This window comes from Aspergillus brasiliensis (genome assembly GCF_001889945.1).
Source record: "Aspergillus brasiliensis CBS 101740 unplaced genomic scaffold ASPBRscaffold_3, whole genome shotgun sequence".
Classification (NCBI taxonomy): domain Eukaryota; kingdom Fungi; phylum Ascomycota; class Eurotiomycetes; order Eurotiales; family Aspergillaceae; genus Aspergillus; species Aspergillus brasiliensis.
In genome coordinates, this window is record NW_027137444.1 from 2,894,854 (window position 1) to 2,915,144 (window position 20,291).

Sequence of the window (20,291 nt, forward strand, 5' to 3'; positions counted from 1 at the left end):
CGTCACAGCGACGGTGTATTTTACGATTCCGATGGCGGGACTGGCGTCGGCAAGACTAATCGGGTGAACTCGCCGACTTGACTCTGCCGACTCTCGCTCCGACTCGGGAGATCTTGTGGGGTCTCGATCTGGGGTAGCACATTTTCTGCTTCACGACAACTTCTTTTAGATTTTCTAGAGAATATTATGAGGGTGACTACGGAGTACACTCGCCACTTTAACTCAAAGGAATAATCATTTCACACTCTGGTTATTTCAGATACCTACTACACAGTAGTACTGCTAAGAGATACGGAAACCGACAACCACACGTGACCATATTCCCTAAACCATTCTTGGCCCCCAAGACAAGGACTCCATCAACACTCATTACAGTGCTATTCAAGATAAAATGGTTCCACATATGTAACCAATGTATCCCCGCCACTTGATTGAACTTGAACTACCTGATCCAAGCCATCAAGCGAAGTGTTCTGATTGATAGGAAGAATTGGCCAATTTGCTGCGTTCAGGTCGCAGAGAAGGATTGCACCACGGCAATGGTGCAACTCTTCCACACTGTTGTAATCATCAGATCTTCGAAACATTATTTGGTTATAGAGCCTTTGGATAGCACCGGCGGATCCAACATCACAGTTCCACCACTCTAGGTTCACAGCTTTGACTGTTTGAATCGCCGCGTCCGGTGTCTGGGCATATTTGCTGAGTCCGATAAGGAATTTCTTGGCCACAGTGGCATTTGCAGCAGTCAAAAGGTAGCACCTTTGAGCGATGAGTTCGTCCATCCCGTCGACCACATGTTCTTGGAGGTGAACGTAGTACGGCATGATTTTGACTTGGTTAGAGTCGGGTTTGTTTGGCGTGCATAGATTTTCTTTCGAACAATGCTCAGATTGGCGAGCAAATTCTGTAGAAACGAACGAAGGACTTCATCAGACTTAGGAGCCTGCTAAGTAGACGACAGGATCATGAAGCTCTTATATATGCATAGGCGTGTACTAGACCCCTGAAACTTGTGGGATGTCCCTGATACTGTGTAAACATGATTCTAGGGCATTTGCAGCAGATTGGAATCTTCCATGAATCTCAGTATAGCAAAGCAAAATAACTTTTGTTTTCATTCTTTGTGTTTTACAAAATGCATAGCCATGTACTACGGTATGTTGGGTAGTCTTTGTTCTGACTCGGAGTTGAAGGTTGCGCCTTGCATGCGGATACCTCCACGTGAACATGTCAATATACACAAAGACTAGCGATCATTTGCTTTTGCCAGCTCTCCTGGATATCTTTTGCCATGTAGTGAAGGGCATATTGAAGCCCTAAGCAATTGGAGTGAAAAATGGATGTCTGCGAATCGATACCTAAACTATATCGTGATGAACCACTTGGCAAAGACTGTATATGTTCCATAAATCCTGTGGTAGATCCCGAATTCCAGCCTTACATTGTTCTGTCCCGTACCACGAAATTACATGACCTGCTATCCCAGTGGCTAGAAGCAATGCAGAGACTGCGAATTGGATGAGTTTCTGGACGGTGATTCTCTTCGGGGCGTTTGGGTCGCTTATGTCTCCGTTGCGGGTTGTTTTGCAGTTGCTCAGATGATCTTAAGTAGAGTGGATTGGGTGGAATCGATGGGGGAGTTTGCGATAATCTGTGATCTTTTGGTACAATTGTTCTCTACTTGTGGAGCTGTATGCTGAGTGTGAAGTGCTATACAATGCTTCTTTCCGCCCAACTTTGCACAACCCCTCGGGCTGTGGGTTCGTATTCCTTTATCCTCACGTCATGACCGACGAGGTAGGTGTTTGCTTGGCTAAACACCAAAGGGGGATCCTTTTTGGAGACAACGATATCTCTCCATTCCAGAGCTTCGTTATCGACATGAGACAGATCCTCGTAGAAGGCCCGGCAATTGGAGACATCAGCGGTACAACGATAGATATGAAGTTTCAAGAGCATGCGCCCCAGTGAGGGCTTGCCATGAGAGATTACTCGAGATCGGTCAACCTTGACCGTCAAGTTATTCTTCTCCACATCTTTTATAACTGTATAGAGACCGCCACTGTCGCGAAGGAGGTATCGGAAAATGGCATAGTGTGCCTAAATACAATTTAGGGGAGTTTTAAATGGCAAATCTGTTGACTTACTCGACTATGTGCTTGTCCCCATTTCTGTTGATCGGTTAGCAATACCTTCGAACGCCCTCATATCTTAACTTACGTTGGTTGTGGGATCGTAATTCTCCAGACCTCGAAGGCCATCGACACCCAGCTGAAGGTACATGTTGTAGGCGACTGCAATTCGCGGTTTTAGCCCCTGCTTTTTGGCCTGGAGGAGGTAACTTACTGTCATCGGGCTGAACCTCGCTCTGATCTGTGTAAACGAAAATGCGCAATATGTCTAGATAGTCGATCAAGTAAGCGCCGACGAGTTCTGCTCTGCATTCATCCACTGTTGTTGCGAGGTCATTGAACACTCCTGTCCACGTTTGTCCAGCGCGATACCAGCTTTCCACAGGCTTTCCGGTAAAGAGATCCAGCGGTGGCTTCTCTGGGCTGAAATTAAGATGCCCATCAGGAGATTCAGTCAAGAATCTTCCCGTGCCATGTCCGAGGATTTCATGCAACACGACCCAAATGTAATAGACATGGAAACGGTGCTCCTTGAATGCTTCTTGCTCTGGTTTATTCACCATGTGCAGACCTCGGGATCGACTACTCTCAGACACCATTCGGTTACTGAAGATGATGTTTTTGTAACCTGTATCCTGCCGAATGTCGTTATACTGCCAGCATTCAGTGATATGCAATGATCCCGATATTTGGGTTACTGACGTTCGGAAGGTTGATCCCTGGGAAAATGATACTCGAGCAGTATACAAGACCTAGAAGTGTCAGCTTCAGTGTATGGTCAAGCACAAGGATACTCACTGTTGATGCTTGAGAAATCAGGTGCCTCACTTGCTGTCACCGGTATCTTCAACCCAAGGAAGTTTGTCAACCAACTGATTCGCTTTGCTTGCCAGGGTATTCAATATCTCGGTTTCTGCAGCATCTGGTATCCCGACTATTCCTTCAAATTCTGCACGAATACCTAATGGGTCGCGATAAGGCTCGACAAAGCCTATGACTGTTTCAACGGGAGGTTCCTTGTCATTGACCCATGTTCTCAGCGATTCTCGGTATGCCTCAAGATCTCCAGTCTGGAAACTATCAATTATCTGCCGCAACATCTGCTCTTGAGCGGAGTTTGATGCATATGGGATAGCTTGTTGTAAGCAGTCACAGATCCGTCTAAGTTCCTCTTTGTGATCTCCTTTCACCAGGAATGCCTTCTTATAGGCGGCACCCGATACATCCAAGCCTTTTAACGCCACCTTATCCTCAATCACGGATGCTTGCATGATATCATAGCAACGAGTTTCAGAATCTTGATATGTCCTTAGTCTAGTATTTTCGGGCAAGATTGAATGGCCCTCCATGAGTTTTGTTACTGCGGTGACATCCTCCGAAGACTCAAGGCAGTCTTCCCCCAAATAATAGGACGACTGTGTAAATGGGCCAGGGCGGCCTAGACTGCTCGGAAGGGAGCAAAGCATTGAGTCTTTGATCTGCTCAAGTATCTCACTCGCCGATGGGGATCCTGTAGCTAAAGCAATAAGGAACTCCTCGGATACATCAGGCGTGAATTTCTGGTCACCGGATCCCTGGAGATATGAGAAAGATTCCAATAGTGGACAGGGTGTTTCTTACGAAGTAATTGCCAACATTGGATAGAAACGTAGCAGCATAGTCCAGAAATTTGTCTAATTCTTGAACACTGACATCAGTCTTGGTAGCAAGTTGTTCCCAATTCCCGTCACAGCTATGGTAAAGAGCTATAATAAAGTCGAAAATTCCATTAGCCTCCGGTGAGACTTGACGGAGAATGATTCGCATGCCATTCCAGGCCGCCTTGGTATGCAACCTGTCAGAAGCTATTGCGGCGCGTTTGTGATTGGGGAACGTGTAGTACCTCCCCATGTGATGAGCATAGAGCTTTTCCTGTGGGCTCAAACCGTCGAATGCGGCCGCCACCGACAATTGGTATATCTGAGGCTTGACCATGATTGAATGCCGAGCTCAATTGACTGCGTAGTTTGAGAAAATACAATAGTAGACCAAGTTATCTCGTCTCGAAATGTTTATGACCCCGCACATGTGACTTCGTGCGAGAAACCATGCCATCCTGATAAGACATCACATTTGATTGGCTGTTTGAACACCACATTAGCAGTGGGAGAATTCACGGCACTGGAAAGTGCTAACATTATTGTTATGCTGTGCAAACAAACCAGATTTCATATGCCGTAGACTTCGGTTGCTTCTCGACCCGCACGCCAATGTGTGTTGTCCACTGTGAAGTGGCACGCATACTGTTCTCACTCCCAAGGTCATGGAAGGAGTGCCGTATACTAGGTTTTTTGCTAACCAGGACTTTACTTCCATAATGAAATATTGTTTCCTATCAGACCTTGTGCTACACCATATGCTTTGACCACAGAAGTTGAAGGCTTGAAGGCTTGAAGCATAACGACATGATGGGGAAACCCCACATCTCCTGCTGCCCAGGCACCTCCGCTCTATCCCTTATCCATAACGAAGTCAAGCTTAAACGGCTTGCTTTCCCAATAACCAATGTGGGTATCAGATATACCACTGAATAAAGCTAGCTCATAGTCCTACATGCTTAACATCTGTCTTTACAATGTCAGCATCCCTATTTGCGTCACTCCGTGTCACTCGTCCGCGTATCCATATCTCCCCTATTGTATCTCGAAGACACATCGGGTCGGTCAGTGCAATTGACTCGGGAATCTTCCGGACATTATTCGGAACGGAAGAGATCCGCAAAATGTTCGACGATGAAGCGTACATCAAGCGGTGTGTGGACGCCGAAGCCGCCCTTGCCAGAGCCCAATCGCGTTGCCATGTGATCCCATCACAAATCGGCGAGATGGTCACTCAGAAACTTCGTGAGTCGAAGCTGGACATGGAACGTCTCCGTCATGAGACGGAAATTGTCGGCTACCCCATACTCCCCCTGGTCCGTCAGCTATCTGCGATATGCGGAGACGAGGCTGGGAAGTACGTGCATTGGGGTGCAACAACCCAGGATATCATGGACCTGGCGAGTGTGCTGCAGATGAAGGAAGGGCTACATATTGTGGAGCGTCAACTCAGAGAAATCATTTCCACGCTACGCGGACTGTCTGTCAAGTACAAGGACACGCCTATGGCAGGCCGTACGCACCTTCAGCATGCCCTTCCTGTCACCTTTGGGTACAAGTGTGCAGTATGGCTATCCGGTTTTCAGCGCCATCTAGAGCGCCTGGAGCAGCTGAAAGACCGCTGCTTGTTGGTTCAGTTTGGTGGTGCAGCGGGGTCATTGGCATCCCTGGGGACAGGAGATGATGGATTACGTGTGCGCAAAGCATTAGCCGAGGAGCTGGGTCTTGCGGACCCTCCCATCACCTGGCATGTTGCTCGGGACGGCGTAGCGGAGATAACTAATTTTCTGGCGTTGATGGGCGGATCAATGGGCAAAATTGCCTTGGATATAATCATCATGTCCTCCAACGAACTGGGCGAGGTATCTGAGCCGTTTGTGCCGCACCGTGGTGCCTCCTCTACCATGCCCCAGAAGCGCAATCCCATATCAAGCGAAGTTATTTTGGCAGCGTCAAAGATCCTTCGCTCAAACGCTGGACTGGTTCTTGACGGCATGGTCGCTGACTTTGAGCGTGCCTCGGGTCCTTGGCACTTGGAGTGGGTAGCTATCCCGGAAAGCTTTGTCATTGCGGTTGGAGCCTTGTCCCAGACACAGTTTGCTCTATCTGGTTTGTGTGTTCACGACCAGAAAATGCTAGAGAACCTTCACTCTACCAAGGGGTTGATTGTGGCAGAGGCAGTGATGATGGGGCTGGCACCACATGTGGGACGGCAACAGGCGCACGACATCGTCTACGAGGCTTGCCGGGAGAGCATCGAGGCGAATCAGTCATTACTTGAGTGCTTGATGCAGAGATCTGAGGTGGCCTTAAAAATGAGCAAAGAGCGTCTGAGCCAGCTTTGTGATCCTGTCAATTACTTGGGTGCGTCGACGAAAATGGTGGAGGATGTTCTTGCTGTCGATTAGGGGCATCTCCTTTAGCTACATGCAGTACCCTCTGGACTATACCCCTAACATAAGAATACAAATTATCTGATAGATAGCCCATCGCTATGCTCCATATCTCTAATGGTCAAATAAGCTTAAATGGTAGGGTTCCATAACCCCAGATGCCATCGTGAATGGCTCCACATTCAGAGATTCAGTAGCCCCGCATTGAGGAATAGTGGATTGTGGGGGAGGGGATCACTGATGATACTCAATACTATGAGACTATTTCTGAGATCTGTTACACTTCAGATCTCCATGAAATTGCTTACAACGCGCTGTCACTTATGTGGGTCTTTCCCCACGAAATATGGATACCCATTCCTTATCCCTCAGCCTCGTACGCCACTGCTCCACATCCTCTATTCTTCTGGAGGTCGATAGCCATCATGGGATCATGAGGGGCCTATCCAAAACCCCCAGGTCATGCATTGACGTAAATATTGATCATGCCAATCAGCTATTCTTGCCATCATATATTTAAGAGTTCTGAATTTACTGCTGTATCTATACCTTCTTAGTCACAAATACCTTGATATATTCATTCGATTGCGTCAACTTCATGTACCTCTAGATAACCTCTAGTCCATCCATAATGCTAGCACCTACAGCCAACCAGCGGAAGCCTATCAAAGACCTAACGAAAGTGTTCCATTACACGGACACCATGGCGCGCAAGCCTACCCGTGACAATGACCCATACGAATACATGGCGGGATTTGGGAACCGCTTTCAGTCAGAAGTCATCCCAGGGACATTACCAGCCGGGCAGAACAACCCACAGGAGCCACGGTTTGGTCTATACACTGAAGGTCTTACGTATTCGGCCTTCACAGCACCTAGGCATGCCAACTTTAGCACTTATATGTACCGGGTGAGGCCGGCGGCCGCACATAGTATGTATTTCGTCCTTTCCTCAACTCAAGGTGATATATCTGACGCCGTGAAGAAGGCTATAGGAGCAACTACGAACACAAATCAGACATCGAGAACTGCTTTCTCACACTCAATCCCAAGGTCGGAACTCTTGCTGGTCAGGCTGAATGGGAGCCGTTCCCTCTTCCTGACGAACAAGAGATTATCGACTTCGTAGATGGTTTACACACGCTAGGAGGAAGTGGAGACCCAAATCTGCGAGAAGGCATCGCACTCTATGTTTTCATGGTCAATGCAAGTATGGACCACCGGGCATACTGTAATACGGACGGTGACTTCCTGATCGTGGCTCAGCTGGGAATCCTCGATATACAGACTGAGATGGGGATGCTGTTCCTGCAACCCGGTGAATTATGTGTGATACCCCGCGGCGTTCGTTTTGCTGTCCGCCTGGGGCCCGAGGATAGCGTGGCTCGTGGGTATATTATGGAGATATGGGGCTCTCGTTGGGAGTTGCCCGACCTGGGTCCCTTGGGTGGTCATGGATTAGCAAATCCACGAGACTTTCTCCACCCCGTGGCGCATATCGACGAGAATCTCCACGAAAATTGGGAAGTTGTCAACAAGACGAATGGTCGATATAGCGTTATCGAGCAAGATCACAGCCCATTCGATCTGGTGGCATGGCATGGGAATGTCGTTCCCTACAAGGTATGCAACATTTGGCTTTAGCTATGATGATGTACATGAATACTGATTGTCTTCTGCAGTACGATCTGACCAAATTCGCGTCGCAAAATGCAACCTCCGTCGATCACACGGACCCATCTGTAAACTGCGTATTGACTGCTCCGTCTAGAGATCCAGTAACGCCATTAGCCGACTTCTTATGGTTTGGACCACGATGGGATGTGGCATCCAACACGTTTCGTCCTCCATACTTTCACCGTAACTCGGCTACCGAATTTCTTGCCTGTTTGTATGGAAGCGGACTCGGACGCTCTGATGAGTTCTTGCCTGGTGGAGGTAGTATTGAGGTCAGCCATACACCGCACGGCAACTTCAGTGATGACTATGTGCGTGAAATGCCCGGCCAAGTAAATGAACCTCGAAGAATCTTAGAAAGTGAGGCGATAGCATTAGGCATAATCCGAAGCAGATTGCTGACTTGACGTTATAGATCAAATGACTATCATGATAGAAAGTAGCCGGTCGTTCCTATTCACCGAATATGCGCGCAGTGGTTGTGGAACATTCAAGAATCGGGGCCCTGATCCCAAAGTGTGGGATGCTCTACCTGTACGTCTTTGGGTCCTCGCATGTCTGAAGCCGAGCTGATGATCAAATGTAGGACAGATTTTCAGCGTATCCAAACATCAAAGAGATTCTTGTTCAAGTCAAGGCCGATAAAGAAGCATGGAAGAAGCAGCTAGAAGTGTATTATGATGATGATGGGCTGGCGGAGAGGCTCAAGAACAACGAAAAGGCTTAGCTAAGTAATTTAATGTGTGCGTATTGCTGCAACGCCGAGACATCCAATTCTGTGCCATCTATCTTGGTCTCACTTCAATATCAACTATATCTAGTTAGGTTAAAGATGGGTCTGACGCATGGAACTGTGTAAACACTGTGCGACCTCTGATGAGTATAGTTGCTGCAAAGCCGCGGTAGTATCGCAGGGATATTTGGAGACGATTCGAGGGGGGAACCTGAGGCAATGAAAGCCCGGGAGATAGTAGTCGATCGAGTCGGGATAAAGCTCAGCCTCGCTCTCAGCCCCGCTCACTCTTGGACAGTACAGCTCATCCTGTTCCCCCTGTCATTGTTAACCTTTCAGTCTCCCAGATGAGGTGACAAGAATAGAGGTTTTTATCAACCTGTCCATTCATCCCGTCCCTCTCCTCGCTTGTGCTTGGTCTGGTAGTTATCCACCATACAGATAATACCAACAAGCTCATCAGACAGCGTTATGCGCGCTTCCCATCAACAGGATCTCAAACTAACTCCATACCACAATGACTACAAGGTCGGGTGGATATGCGCCCTTGGGAAGAACAAAGTAGTTGCGCAGCTAATATTGGATGAAATACATCCACTATTACCCATACCACCAGGCCATTCCAGTGGGTATGTTCTTGGAAGGATCAGAAATCACAACGTCATTATTACTTGTTTAGGGGATGGTGCGCATGATACTACGGCATATGCATTGCTGGAAAGGCAGATATTCTTTACTTTCCCCGCCATACGCTTTATTCTTCTAGTCAGCATCAGTGGCGGCGTACCAAGCAGCAACGCAGATATTCGACTAGGCGACGTTGTAGTGAGCCAGCCGACGGGCAAAGCTGGAGCGGTGATCAAGTATGATTTGGGTAAATTACCAAGCAGTGGCAAAGTCAAGCGAACTGAATCGCAGAATCACATCCCTGACTTTCTGTTAACTGTTCTCGCTACCCTCCAAGAAGATCACGGTCTTAGGGAGCATCAAGTCGTCAAACATCTTTCTAATATCCAAAAGACACTTCCTGGTGACCTGCCAGGAATATTCTCGAGGCCAGAAGAGGACTGCTTATTCAAAGCTGGATATACCCATATCATTCCAGATGATCATATCACCCCCAATTCATGTCCGAATTGCGATCGATCCAAGTTGATTTTACAACCCAAATGACAGCACGAAGAGCCTGCCATCCATTATAGACCCATTGCATCTGCAGATCAAGTAATCTTAAACAGCCAAGTTAGAGATCAAATAGGCCAAGAGCTAGGAGCACTCTGTTTAGACATAGAAGGTGCAGGTCTCATGGGTATATTTCCATGCCTGGTAATTCAGGGCATCTGTGACTATGCCGACTCACACAAAGATAAAGTATGGCAAGGATATGCAGCAGCTGCGGCGGCGGCCTATGCAAGAGAGCTTCTTTTGGTGGTTCCAGCCGCACGAACAACGCTCAGTCCTGTGCGGCTATTGCCTCGGACGGATGAAAGGGTTCAATGTGGTTGCTGCCGGCCTTCCATACGATGATTATGGCACGAATTCTGCCACAAACGTTGCTTCTCATTTGATCCGAACATTTCCGCGAGTAAAGTTCTGTCTGGTCGTTGGAATTGGAGGGGGAGTTCCTTCAGCAGCTCTGGATCTACGACTTGGTGATGTCGTCGTCGGTACCGGCGTGATCCAATGTGATTTGGGGAAATGGATTCAAAATTCCGAGTTTAAGATAACGGCACAGAAACAACAACCACCGCCCTATTTACGAGCAGTCATTACGAAAATCCGGTCCAATGGCTTGATTTCCTTCGAGTCCGCTCTAAACCCGCTTCTTGACGATCTTTATCTGATTGCTTCAATGAGACCGGAATACCTATACCCAGGTGCAGACAGAGACATGCTGTTCGACTCGGGTGATGTGCACGTTGAGAAGGAGCCAACTTGTGACAACTGTCTCAGCAGTCGACGGGGAGGACTCGACAGCATGACGGTCCAAACGTTTTCTACGGTTTCATCGCATCAGGCAACCAACTCGTTCGAGATGCAAGATACCGAGACCGCCTGGGCCATGAAAATGTGATCTGTGTTGAGATGGAGGCTGCGGGAGTTATGAGAACCACCACTGACTGCCTTGTTATCCGGGGAATATGCGATTATGCCGACTCGCATAAGAACGATCAGTGGCAGGAATATGCCGCTGCCACGGCAGCTGCTTACGCCAAGTTTTTCCTATCTCATATGCGCGAAAGCGTTCATAAATTCGCTGTCAAAGTCCCATCACGGTTGGAAGCGCCGACGGGGCCAGTAGACTTGCAGAAGAAGAAGCGGGCTGCACCGTGTGCTGACTATGATCAGCATCTGGTGCCCAAAAAATCTCGACGGCAATGAATTTTATCCCGGTGCCGGTGAGGCTTCTGGTTATGGTGAACGTTCCAGCATTAGATGAAATATTCAAGTGAAATAAGGAAGGAATGACGCCGTAAGGCTTTTGGTAGTGTGAATGAGACTACTTAGGGACACTGGATTTGGACTTGCACGACTCCAAATCCTGGAAGAGACTACTTCCACCAAATGCTTGTCTGCATGCCTGAGGCCTTCCACTGACAGTGCAATACGGGCGATTACCCCAGGATTCCAGGATGCAATGACTAACGGTAATCGCGCTTCTATCATTGGCTGTATCGCGTATCAATCTGGTATCCGTACGGCTGCCCCACGTATCCGGCAGTTCGGCACTCACGCCTTACCCGATCGGGGCTAAGCCAGGTCGGGGTTGCAGGTAGCCAGGTTTGCGAGGCACTCCCCTCACATCACCGTTCTTCTTCTTCACCAGGGAAAGGCGAGAGATGACTACATCATGTACAGCTACATACTAACTGCTTAGCCCTCCTATGTTCCAAGAGCTTCAAAAGTATCATCATGGTGTTGCGAAAATGTACCATATGCGATCGACGGTTCAAGAAAACGGAGCATTTTAAGCGCCACGAACGCTCACGTAAGTCAACCGTCCTGCATATTATTGCATGCCTGCTGATGTCTAGTAGATACAAAAGAGAAACCCTATGAGTGTAGTGTCTGTCATAAGCGATTCTCACGAAGGTATCAAAGCTGTGGACTATCTTCACCCCCTGCACAGAATTACACTGTATCTTGCTAATAGTGCTACAGTGATGTCTTAAGTCGCCATGCCAGGGGACACAATCGACCAGCTGCCAATGCAGCGGGTACTCCAGGTGCTGGCATTCCTGCCACACCGGCCAGCCAGGCTCCTCCTCATCGACCGTCGGCAATGTCAGCAGATAACCAGAACTATGTCCTTGGTATCGGTGCGGAGAGTGCCCGTCCGCTCCAACATGGCTCGTCGGCACCTCATCATTTGACATTGCCCGCAGCTCTAGATCAGCAGTCAACCTCCTTGGACTTCCTTGCCAATGTCTCTGCTCATCAGCCTCGCACCGAACCAATAGCCAATCAAGTCATGGCAAGTGAGCATCAAGGGTACCTTGGCTGGAATGACGTGCCTGTTCCGGACCAGCAATGCTACAGAGGGACTATGCTTGATCCATTGCATAACGACATACTGCAGTTCTGGCTGGAACCGCAGGGGGACTCGGTCTCACAGCAAGGATCAATAGATATCAGGGGAAATTCTAATTTCGGCATGTTAGGAGGAGCCGTTGCTTCAGAGCAATCACGACCATCTGTTGATAGCATGAGCTTGAGCTCTGGAGGTAGTATTCCAACTGAACGCTTTGCCCGTGTTCAGCGCTATTGGCTTGCTCCATCCAATAACACTGGGCGGCTCATGAACAGCTTATGGCATGATGTGGCCTACAGCGAGCAGGACAATGTCTTTGCTTTTAGGCCAACCCGTTCTTCCAGCAGCCCGTCAATTTACCCGCAGGGGTCGAGGTATGGCGTCGATGAAGAATGCAGACAGCGTCTTTATACAATGTTCAGTCAGAGCCAAGGTCATTTTCAGATGCGTTCATCTGAGGGTACTGCAGTCTCACCCTTTACCCTACCACCCCGCAACAACTCCAATTTTCCTCCTGCAGAAATCCTAGATATGGCACTAGATCTGTTCTTCCGCGACTTTCACCCACTGGTGCCGTTTATACACGTCCCAACATTCTCTGCAAAAGACACCCGCCCATCCCTGCTCTACGCCATGTGTCTGATTGGCATGGTTCTGTTGGGAACCAAAGGCACGTTGAACTTTGTCGTGAATAACTTCTCGGTATGACCAGCTCCTATATGCGGTGTGCGTTGCTAATTTACTCCAGTTCATGCTGGAATGTATCACCGCAGATTTAGCCAAGTGCTCTGTGGGAGTCGAGGGTTCTTTGTCCACCATATCTACATTTGCAGCTGCATTTCTGTTTTTAAATCTGGCTGCCATGACAGGGGTAGGTCTTCACCGGAAAGGGAAAGGGCTCTACTAATTTCTATAGGAGAAGGAACACCTCGAAAAGTGCCAGATGCTCTATGTTAACCTCATATCGGTATGTCACCTTAACAGAATTATAGAATACAGCTGACACATAAACAGATCGCACAGCGGCACGGACTCTTCGCAGCTAGCGAAGGACAGGTGCTCGACGCGAACTTGTTTGACGCACTTCCTAATACCGAGACACGGTGGAAAGCCTGGGGCAGGGTAGAATCGGTGAAACGGTGAGTTGCGCAATCACGCAGAAGAGCATCTTCTGACATCACAGGCTTATAACTGGACTATTGCTGCTCGACTCGTGGTACTCATCGTTCATGTCTACGAGCCCGATCATTGTGCCAGACTCTGTCCAATTGATACTGCCATGTGATGAAGCGCTGTTTCGAGCCACCTCTTCCACGCGCTGGATGCAGCTAAGCGATGGCGACAACGTCAGGTTGATGCCTACAATACTGATGCCATCGGAGAATGTCGACATTCCAACACTTCACAGACCTATAGATGATTTCTGCATGTATGCCGTTTTAGCAATGGTTCAGTCGAGACTCTCAGAAGCCTACTATCGACTGCTTTCAAATCGTGCCAGCTACCCCTTCGCCCCGTGCAACACATATGCCATGGACGGGCGTGCAAGATGCCTGCCATCTCTTCAGCTCCAGCTGGCGAGCAAATATGGCGACGTACTGGACCGGCTGAACCCCAACGCAGCCGTCATGTGGCACAACATGTGCATGGCACTAACAGCAGATACTCAGATATTCGACATGGCAGCTGGGCGTTCAGGCCCAGGCCCAGCCCGGAAAGCGCTCGATGACATTGCAGCATGGTCACAAACACCGGCTGCCAGAAGAGCTTGCTTGCATGCGGCACATATCTACCGGGCCATGACGAACCGCAAGGCATCAGACCATACAATGTTTCACTCTGTGTTTTCTCTCTTCTATGCGGCACTGGTGTTGGGTCTTTACATCTTCATGGTGCCAAACCCCTCTGAGATGCAGCAGGGTAGGAATTCCATCGAGCTCTTTGATGATATTGACTGGCAGAAGGTGGGAACAGAAGGGTTCACCAGCTTCATGGAGCCTCGCGAGGGCCCGCCTTTTCCGCCGTCTGAAGAGTCAGCATCGGAATTTATTAGGAATGGCGGTACTATATATCTGCGCGGCGTTCCTATCCAGGGGGGATATCAGCCAGCCCGTCGCATTCTACTCGACTACGCAGGGCTACTAAAGGATACGGGGAAGTGGAGCGTACGAAAGTTTTCGCATGTGCTGCACATCATGAGTGACGTGTTGATGGATGTGGACTGACCACTACACCACTGCAGAACTGAAGCGACTCACGATGTCATGTATACCAATCTATGTACAATATATAACAATCCACAAGGAACAAGAAAAGACATTTATACCCACGACCGATTCTTTACCCTCTCATTCAACATCGCCAACTCCTCCTTGGAAGCAACCACCCCCATGATGCCTTTACCATCAAGGTTCTCCCCCTCACCATTATTAACATCATCCTTCTCCCCTGCCAACACAACCCTCAACCCATCATCACTATCCTCATCACCCTTCCCCCTCGCAAACCACAACCCCTCCCCATGCTCCCTCTCACTCTTCACCTTCACCACCTTCCCCCTCCCCTTTCCTCCCTCAGCATCACCACCACTAGTAGAATCCATCTCCACCACCGCCCTTTCCCCACTACTACTCCCTCCTTCGGATGCCGTCTCCTCCTCACTCTCCCCCGTATACTTTGCTACACTAATCCCATTACACCTCGCATTCGGCATATGCAGCACGTCATGCAGCACGAGGGTATTCGTGCGTGGATCGTCCGGTGCCCTCTGCACTCGGAGTTGTACTGTCCCCACACCTAGTACCCGCTGGTTGGCGATCTTGCATGGTGCTCGGCGGTAACTGCTGAATGAGGATCGGTTTTTGGCGATGTGCGTGTTGCTCTGTGCTGGAAGAAGGAGCCAGGTGAAGCATCTGGAGCTATTGGAGGAGGAAGAGGTTGAGGAAGAGGTGGGTTTAGGGGCTTTGGTGGAGGGGTTGTGTTTGGGGTGGCGTGGGCGTGAGCGTTGCTGCTTTTGATGATATGGTTGTTTCTTGGATTGGGTGTGATTGGGAATGGTGTAGGGGTGGTAGGGATTGTAAGAAGAGGTATGAGGGTGGTGGTGATATGGTTGTTGTAGGCGGGTGGTCATTGTGGATGGAGTATATAGTAGTAATGGATGTAGTATATAAATGAGTATGTGATAGAAGAAAAGTAGAATGAAGAGAAGGGAGAGTAAGTATAGACTGAAAGTCAGTCTTTAATAAGTATATCGATATAACAATATAAGTCTATTCACAACAATACCCAGGAATCAAGCATATAAGTACAACAACGCGTAACCCGTCGATCCGAGTCTGGGTCTGGAACCTTTGCCTTTTGCCATTGCTGCAAGGCCGTCGTGGCGACAAACCCGCACTTCCCGCATCGGGCAATTCCTCTCGCTGATTGTTCTGTTCTAGATTTTTCCTCCACTCTACTATCTATTCTGTATATTTGACTGAATAGAAACTGAATATGATCTGTCAATTCAGGTACAGCCTACACAATCACCTTCTACTTATCTGACTTGTCCAGTTCAATGCTGTGTGAAGGGTATCCTTCAATGGTATCCGCCCAAGTCTTGACGTAGCCGATGGAGAAGCTTAATCAGAGGTGGAGTCCAACGCGTCTGCTTTGATGGCGTCCCAGCCATGCTAAGCCTGCGGAACAAGGCTTATCGCACCTTGGTTATGGTGAGGTCTTTGTTTCGATGATGGGCTGCCAAGTATCTCGCCCTTGTCTAGGCTTCGAGTGGCACTAACTCGTAACTCTGTTCGCTTTGTATGCGTGTTTCACTGTGCTCCACTCCTCCGAAATATGTATGTAGTTGTGTATGTATGTATGCATGTGTGCCATCTAGCTACGCTGTATATACAGAGGATAATCTAAGCTATCAGTACAAAATATCCCTCACTTTCTCCCCGATTGCCAAACAACTCGTCAATCCCGGACTCTCAATCCCCAACAAATTCACAAACCCTGGAAATCCTTCCTCTTCCTGGATCACAAAATCCTGAAATCCCTTCCCTGTATTCACCGCCCCTCCCTTGCCCAACTTCGGCCGGATGCCACAATAATCCAAAGCAATCGCCTCAACATCCACATTGGGCAAATACGCCCGGATCTCCGGCAACGCCTGCTGCAACCGCGCCGGACTCGGCTTCAGATCATTCGGATCGTCCACCCACTCGACATCCGGCCCAAACCGGATCCTGCCCCCCATATCGAGGGTCAAATGGGTCCCTAGTCCGCCCGTTCCCGGCAACGTAGCCGGATACACCAGCACCGAAGTCTTCGGCTGCGAAGCCGAGTAGGAGAAATATGTTCCCTTCGCATAATACGCCTCGCGATGCCGCTCGGCCGGCAACACCATGTTATTGATCGCACATGCCCCATTGCCTGCACTGTTGATCACTGTCTCCGCGGTGATGGTCGTTTCGCTTCCGTCCGCTGATACAGCGCTGATCCGATATCCACCACCCTCACTAGCAGGGAGGGGTTCAATGCCCGTTACCTGTGTCATAAACGCGCAGTCGCCGCCGCGGTCCTCGAAATCCCCCTGTAGATAGGTCATTAGGGAATGACTGTCGATAATTCCGGTTGTTGGGCTCTCCACGATGCCGGCGAGGGCCTGGACTTCAGGTTCGCGCCGCCGCGCTTCTTCCTGGCCGAGGATGCGCGTGGGGACGCCGATGCGTTTGGCGTGCTCGTGGACGCGGAGACAGGCTTCCCATTGCTCGGGGGTTTGGGCGACGATCCATTTCTTTGTGTTGCGGTGGGGGATGTTGTGTTTGGCACAGAGAGCGTAGAGGAGTTCTTTGCCTTTGATGCAGAGGGAGGTTTTGAGGGTGTCGGTGCCGTAGTAGAGGCCTGCGTGGATGACCTATTGGGAGATTAATGCTTAGCATTAAGGACTTCGAGGTGTAGTTTTTATGTAGTCGGTGAATTGGAATGGAGGGAGATTTACCTCCGAATTGCGACTACTGGTCTCCGTCCCCGGCGCGTCATGTCTCTCGAGGAGTATCGTTGATGTGCCCTCCTTCATGGCTAGTTGGCGTGCAACTGCCAGTCCGACCACCCCTGCGCCTATAACCTTGACAGTGATGAGTTAGATTGCTGTCTGTCTTTGAAGTCGGTGGCTGCTGATAGGGATTGGTTACCGCATGTGTGACGTCGGCCCTGGAGGCAGAGGTGCTGGAGAAGGCGCGCCGCGAGAGAAGGCGGCCATTGGGAATAGACCGAAGGATACGAGTGGCCATTGAGACTGGGTGACTCCGTGGGCTCATCAAGTCAATGCCTGCATTGTACGGTGGTGAGTTGTTGGGAGGTGGTGAGGAGAAGCAGTTGAGTGGTGGTTGTTCCCCACGACGGGCGGAGCCGGCATCGGCGCCGATGCCGATAAGCTTCTGCTACTATCGTTATCTTTGGAGATGTTCCTGACCGGATACTTGGTTGGTGAGGATCGGAACATGGGTTTCGTATGTTGATTCAGGGGTACCTAGATTGCAAAATACTTTCTGTTCTATTATATGGGGTAATCGCTTCTATGGTTCATACTATCGTACAGTAGACTATTTGGGCATGCCATGCAAGGTCATGAAAATATACAGTGACCGATTCCGACCAACTTAGAGCGGTCTATCAACTAACCACGCTTGCCTACGTTCTTAAGCATGTCTTCCAAATGCTGCGTGACGTTAGTGCGATCCTTTCTAGCGGTAATGTAGCACATACCTGTTTCTGTTCGGTGGCTAATTTGCCATGGGTATCCTGCATCCGTCAGCACCAACATCCAGAGCACCAACATCGCAGCGGATCATTCGACTTACACTAATAATAGCCAGAACAAGCGAGTAATTATTGTAAAGAAATCTCTCCCTTCGTTTGGCGTCGCCGCCAATCCGGCTGAGCTTGGTCAGAAGATTGTCAAACTCGGTGGTCAACCGGCCCAGACTATTGGAAACCGGCTCGTCATCCCCGGCCTCACTGCTCAGCACCAAAATACCGTGCAGGAGTTGGCCAAACCGTTGAGTAAGGAAGTGAGGTGCGGATGACTTGTTGAGGTCGTCTCCTCCGGCAAGAGACAATGCGGAGACCGCACTGCGGCCGGTGTTCGCTGCCACCCGCTTCAGGGACTCGCACTGCGTGTCCATAATAACCTGGAACCGGGGCCACAGCTGCATGTTTGTTCCGTTAATATATGAGTCCGCCACCGGCACCTTGCGCCGCTGCAATTCAAAAGCGGCTTGCTGGTTTAACCGCACGCAGATCAGAACTCCGAGCGCATCCGTAGTCTGCTCGATCAGATGCTTCGTCATGGCCTGCCCAAGGGTGAAGACTGGTTCGAAGATCTCAACGGCCTTGCGAGATATCTGCTGAAAGCCCAGTGTGGAGAACATCTCGGTCATGAACGAGTATTCGGCGGAAATATTGTCTAGGAGAGCAAGGTTGAAGTTTCGGAAGGGGACTTCAAGCCCGTGGAAAGCATTGTCCTCCTCTGCCAAGTAGGATGATATTGCCATTTGGTTACCCGCCCTAAGTATGTCGACTCTCCTGCCGAGTGAAAAGGGATCATGCGCCGCAGAACCAGCTCGGCCGCCGGGAACAATATTACCTGCGTCAATCAGTACCAGTCAATGCACTGAGCAGCAATCTGAGCTAACACACCTGTTTTATGTGAGGATGGGTCCCCTCCTAATACCTCGTTCCGATCACTCGGATAGACCTTGATTTTCTCGAGTGCTTGATGATACCTTGTAAAATGCGATAGGTAATACCATCGCATTGTATTGATGTACGCCTGGGTGATTTCTCCCGTGAGTGCTGGGTGGGCTCGTGATATGTAGCCGTACAGGTCTTTAAACTTGACCAGTCGCTGCTGCTGGATGATCTGCGCATTGATATTCGGGGATCGTAAGGCTCGAATCTGGGAGACAAGGTAGTCACGGATCCGCTCCACTGCCTACATATTGGTCAGTCATTTGCAAAGTGCGTTTACTTCGGAAGCAGTACCTTCTTCTTGATATCAACCAGCAAAGGCCGCACATCTTCGATGGATTTGCTACTATTGGTGCCTGAGGCCTTGGCTTCAATGCTAGCCGTCCGAGTCTCAATCTCATTCAGAGCCTTGACCCAGTTCTCATCAATAGGACCCTCCGCCACTAACCGAACAGACTTCGGAGACAGACTAATTTCCTCCACAGCAGGACCAAGCAGCTGTTCCACATTCCGCCGGTTTTCTAGCATCGCATTCAGCTGTATTGAACGAGATTGCAGCGTCTCAATTTCCGCCGATACAGCTCCCAATTCATTCTGAAAGTCGTTCAGGTACATTTCAACTGACTTGGAGACGTCATCGCAGCCAGTGATTGCCGAGTGCAGGTCTTGGAATTTATCCCTCTCCTTCTCGAACTGCTGGATGGTCTGGGCACCAACGTCACTTTGCCAAGCTCTTCTTGGTTGATCTTCTTCCGCGATAAAGTCCTCGAGGCTGAGCCCATGGAAATCAATGTCCTCCACGAGCTCCGAGGGTTTCACTTCCGAGACAGACTCTGGAGAGCTGTCCCTTCCTTTGCCTTGTTTTCCAATGATCCCATTTAAGACTTCGAGCGGATCAGCGACATCAGATGGGCGGGACCTTGCAGCAGCCGGTTTTGGAGAGGAGCCTTCACCACGCGCAGTTGCAGAGAGGGAAGTAGACGAGTCATTCGGAGTCGATAAGAGCGACAACGCTGAACCTTGGCGACTGGAGGCGGAGCGATTGTTCTGAAGAGTCGGAGCCAGGCGAGAGGAGGTCCTTCGAGGCAAGGGAGAGCTGCTGCGACTATCGAATTGGGGACCGGAGGGCGTCGCATGACCCGAAATGCGGTCTAGCCACATCCTGGGAGGCCGGCACGGAGAAGCGTGCGGATGAGCGGAGAGCTCCCCGAGTTCATCGAGGGGTAAGCTGGGGGGAGAGAGGAGGGAGATTTCCTCCCAGGACACAGTTGGGTTCTGGGAGATATTACACGGCAGGGTACATTCGAGGTGACAGAGGTCAAGGCGAAGAAAATGCTGATATTGCAGACAGGAGATAGATAACTAGCTACAGAGTAGACATACTATAGGAGACTGGAGTATACGTGGAATAGCAGGCCGAGATGCTACGGCGGACTGCAGCCACCG

General features: G+C 49.7%; 9 protein-coding genes across 9 annotated transcripts; 5 read left to right on the forward strand and 4 right to left on the reverse strand.

Moving 5' to 3' along the window:
- Window positions 1-193: 193 nt before the first annotated feature.
- ASPBRDRAFT_73342 (uncharacterized protein) lies at window positions 194-827 on the reverse strand (the record flags this gene model as incomplete). Its single annotated transcript, XM_067629207.1, has 2 exons — window positions 194-377; window positions 447-827. The coding sequence occupies 2 exons, from the start codon at window positions 825-827 to the stop codon at window positions 360-362; spliced, it is 399 nt and encodes a 132-aa protein (XP_067482388.1). The 3' UTR covers window positions 194-359.
- An 886-nt stretch (window positions 828-1,713) lies between these two features.
- On the reverse strand, window positions 1,714-4,109 carry ASPBRDRAFT_193801 (dipeptidyl peptidase III; the record flags this gene model as incomplete). The annotated part of the gene is made up of 7 exons (XM_067620674.1): window positions 1,714-2,103; window positions 2,151-2,174; window positions 2,224-2,297; window positions 2,350-2,788; window positions 2,838-2,887; window positions 2,974-3,709; window positions 3,756-4,109. The coding sequence occupies 7 exons, from the start codon at window positions 4,107-4,109 to the stop codon at window positions 1,714-1,716; spliced, it is 2,067 nt and encodes a 688-aa protein (XP_067482389.1).
- A 547-nt stretch (window positions 4,110-4,656) lies between these two features.
- Window positions 4,657-6,283, forward strand: ASPBRDRAFT_477933 (class-II fumarase/aspartase family protein). Its single transcript, XM_067625942.1, has 2 exons — window positions 4,657-4,681; window positions 4,757-6,283. The coding sequence occupies exon 2, from the start codon at window positions 4,897-4,899 to the stop codon at window positions 6,178-6,180; it is 1,284 nt and encodes a 427-aa protein (XP_067482390.1). The 5' UTR covers window positions 4,657-4,681; window positions 4,757-4,896; the 3' UTR covers window positions 6,181-6,283.
- Window positions 6,284-6,796: 513 nt separating this feature from the next.
- ASPBRDRAFT_193803 (uncharacterized protein) lies at window positions 6,797-8,569 on the forward strand (the record flags this gene model as incomplete). The annotated part of the gene is made up of 5 exons (XM_067620675.1): window positions 6,797-7,097; window positions 7,151-7,788; window positions 7,848-8,202; window positions 8,258-8,376; window positions 8,429-8,569. 5 exons carry the CDS (start codon window positions 6,797-6,799, stop codon window positions 8,567-8,569), a joined length of 1,554 nt encoding a protein of 517 aa, XP_067482391.1.
- A 331-nt stretch (window positions 8,570-8,900) lies between these two features.
- ASPBRDRAFT_669037 (uncharacterized protein) lies at window positions 8,901-10,015 on the forward strand. Its single transcript, XM_067628804.1, has one exon. It carries the CDS (start codon window positions 9,047-9,049, stop codon window positions 9,746-9,748), a length of 702 nt encoding a protein of 233 aa, XP_067482392.1. The 5' UTR covers window positions 8,901-9,046; the 3' UTR covers window positions 9,749-10,015.
- On the forward strand, window positions 9,925-10,683 carry ASPBRDRAFT_40403 (uncharacterized protein). Its single transcript, XM_067624341.1, has one exon. It carries the CDS (start codon window positions 9,960-9,962, stop codon window positions 10,647-10,649), a length of 690 nt encoding a protein of 229 aa, XP_067482393.1. The 5' UTR covers window positions 9,925-9,959; the 3' UTR covers window positions 10,650-10,683.
- Window positions 10,684-11,399: 716 nt separating this feature from the next.
- On the forward strand, window positions 11,400-14,664 carry ASPBRDRAFT_40404 (FTFMHR domain-containing protein). The gene is made up of 7 exons (XM_067624342.1): window positions 11,400-11,564; window positions 11,614-11,668; window positions 11,738-12,809; window positions 12,856-12,978; window positions 13,024-13,074; window positions 13,122-13,246; window positions 13,291-14,664. Exons 1-7 carry the CDS (start codon window positions 11,489-11,491, stop codon window positions 14,330-14,332), a joined length of 2,544 nt encoding a protein of 847 aa, XP_067482394.1. The 5' UTR covers window positions 11,400-11,488; the 3' UTR covers window positions 14,333-14,664.
- ASPBRDRAFT_40408 (uncharacterized protein) lies at window positions 14,045-15,324 on the reverse strand. Its single transcript, XM_067624343.1, has one exon. It carries the CDS (start codon window positions 15,235-15,237, stop codon window positions 14,428-14,430), a length of 810 nt encoding a protein of 269 aa, XP_067482395.1. The 5' UTR covers window positions 15,238-15,324; the 3' UTR covers window positions 14,045-14,427.
- Window positions 15,325-16,020: 696 nt separating this feature from the next.
- Window positions 16,021-20,006, reverse strand: ASPBRDRAFT_119164 (putative GARP complex subunit (Sac2); the record flags this gene model as incomplete). The annotated part of the gene is made up of 8 exons (XM_067617231.1): window positions 16,021-17,010; window positions 17,095-17,220; window positions 17,288-17,321; window positions 17,377-17,391; window positions 17,791-17,897; window positions 17,957-18,741; window positions 18,795-19,089; window positions 19,140-20,006. The coding sequence occupies 8 exons, from the start codon at window positions 20,004-20,006 to the stop codon at window positions 16,021-16,023; spliced, it is 3,219 nt and encodes a 1,072-aa protein (XP_067482396.1).
- Between the last annotated feature and the right edge of the window lie 285 nt (window positions 20,007-20,291).

Bases quoted from the DNA above. Each gene is read 5' to 3' on its own strand.
- ASPBRDRAFT_477933 (XM_067625942.1), top strand. From the start codon at position 4,897: ATGTTCGACGATGAAGCGTACATCAAGCGGTGTGTGGACGCCGAAGCC.
- ASPBRDRAFT_40403 (XM_067624341.1), top strand. From the start codon at position 9,960: ATGCAGCAGCTGCGGCGGCGGCCTATGCAAGAGAGCTTCTTTTGGTGG.
- ASPBRDRAFT_40408 (XM_067624343.1), bottom strand. From the start codon at position 15,237: ATGACCACCCGCCTACAACAACCATATCACCACCACCCTCATACCTCT.
- ASPBRDRAFT_40404 (XM_067624342.1), top strand. From the start codon at position 11,489: ATGGTGTTGCGAAAATGTACCATATGCGATCGACGGTTCAAGAAAACG. The intron at 13,075-13,121 runs GTATGTCACCTT...ACACATAAACAG, and splicing joins TCTATGTTAACCTCATATCG to ATCGCACAGCGGCACGGACT. The intron at 13,247-13,290 runs GTGAGTTGCGCA...CTGACATCACAG, and splicing joins AGGGTAGAATCGGTGAAACG to GCTTATAACTGGACTATTGC.
- ASPBRDRAFT_669037 (XM_067628804.1), top strand. From the start codon at position 9,047: ATGCGCGCTTCCCATCAACAGGATCTCAAACTAACTCCATACCACAAT.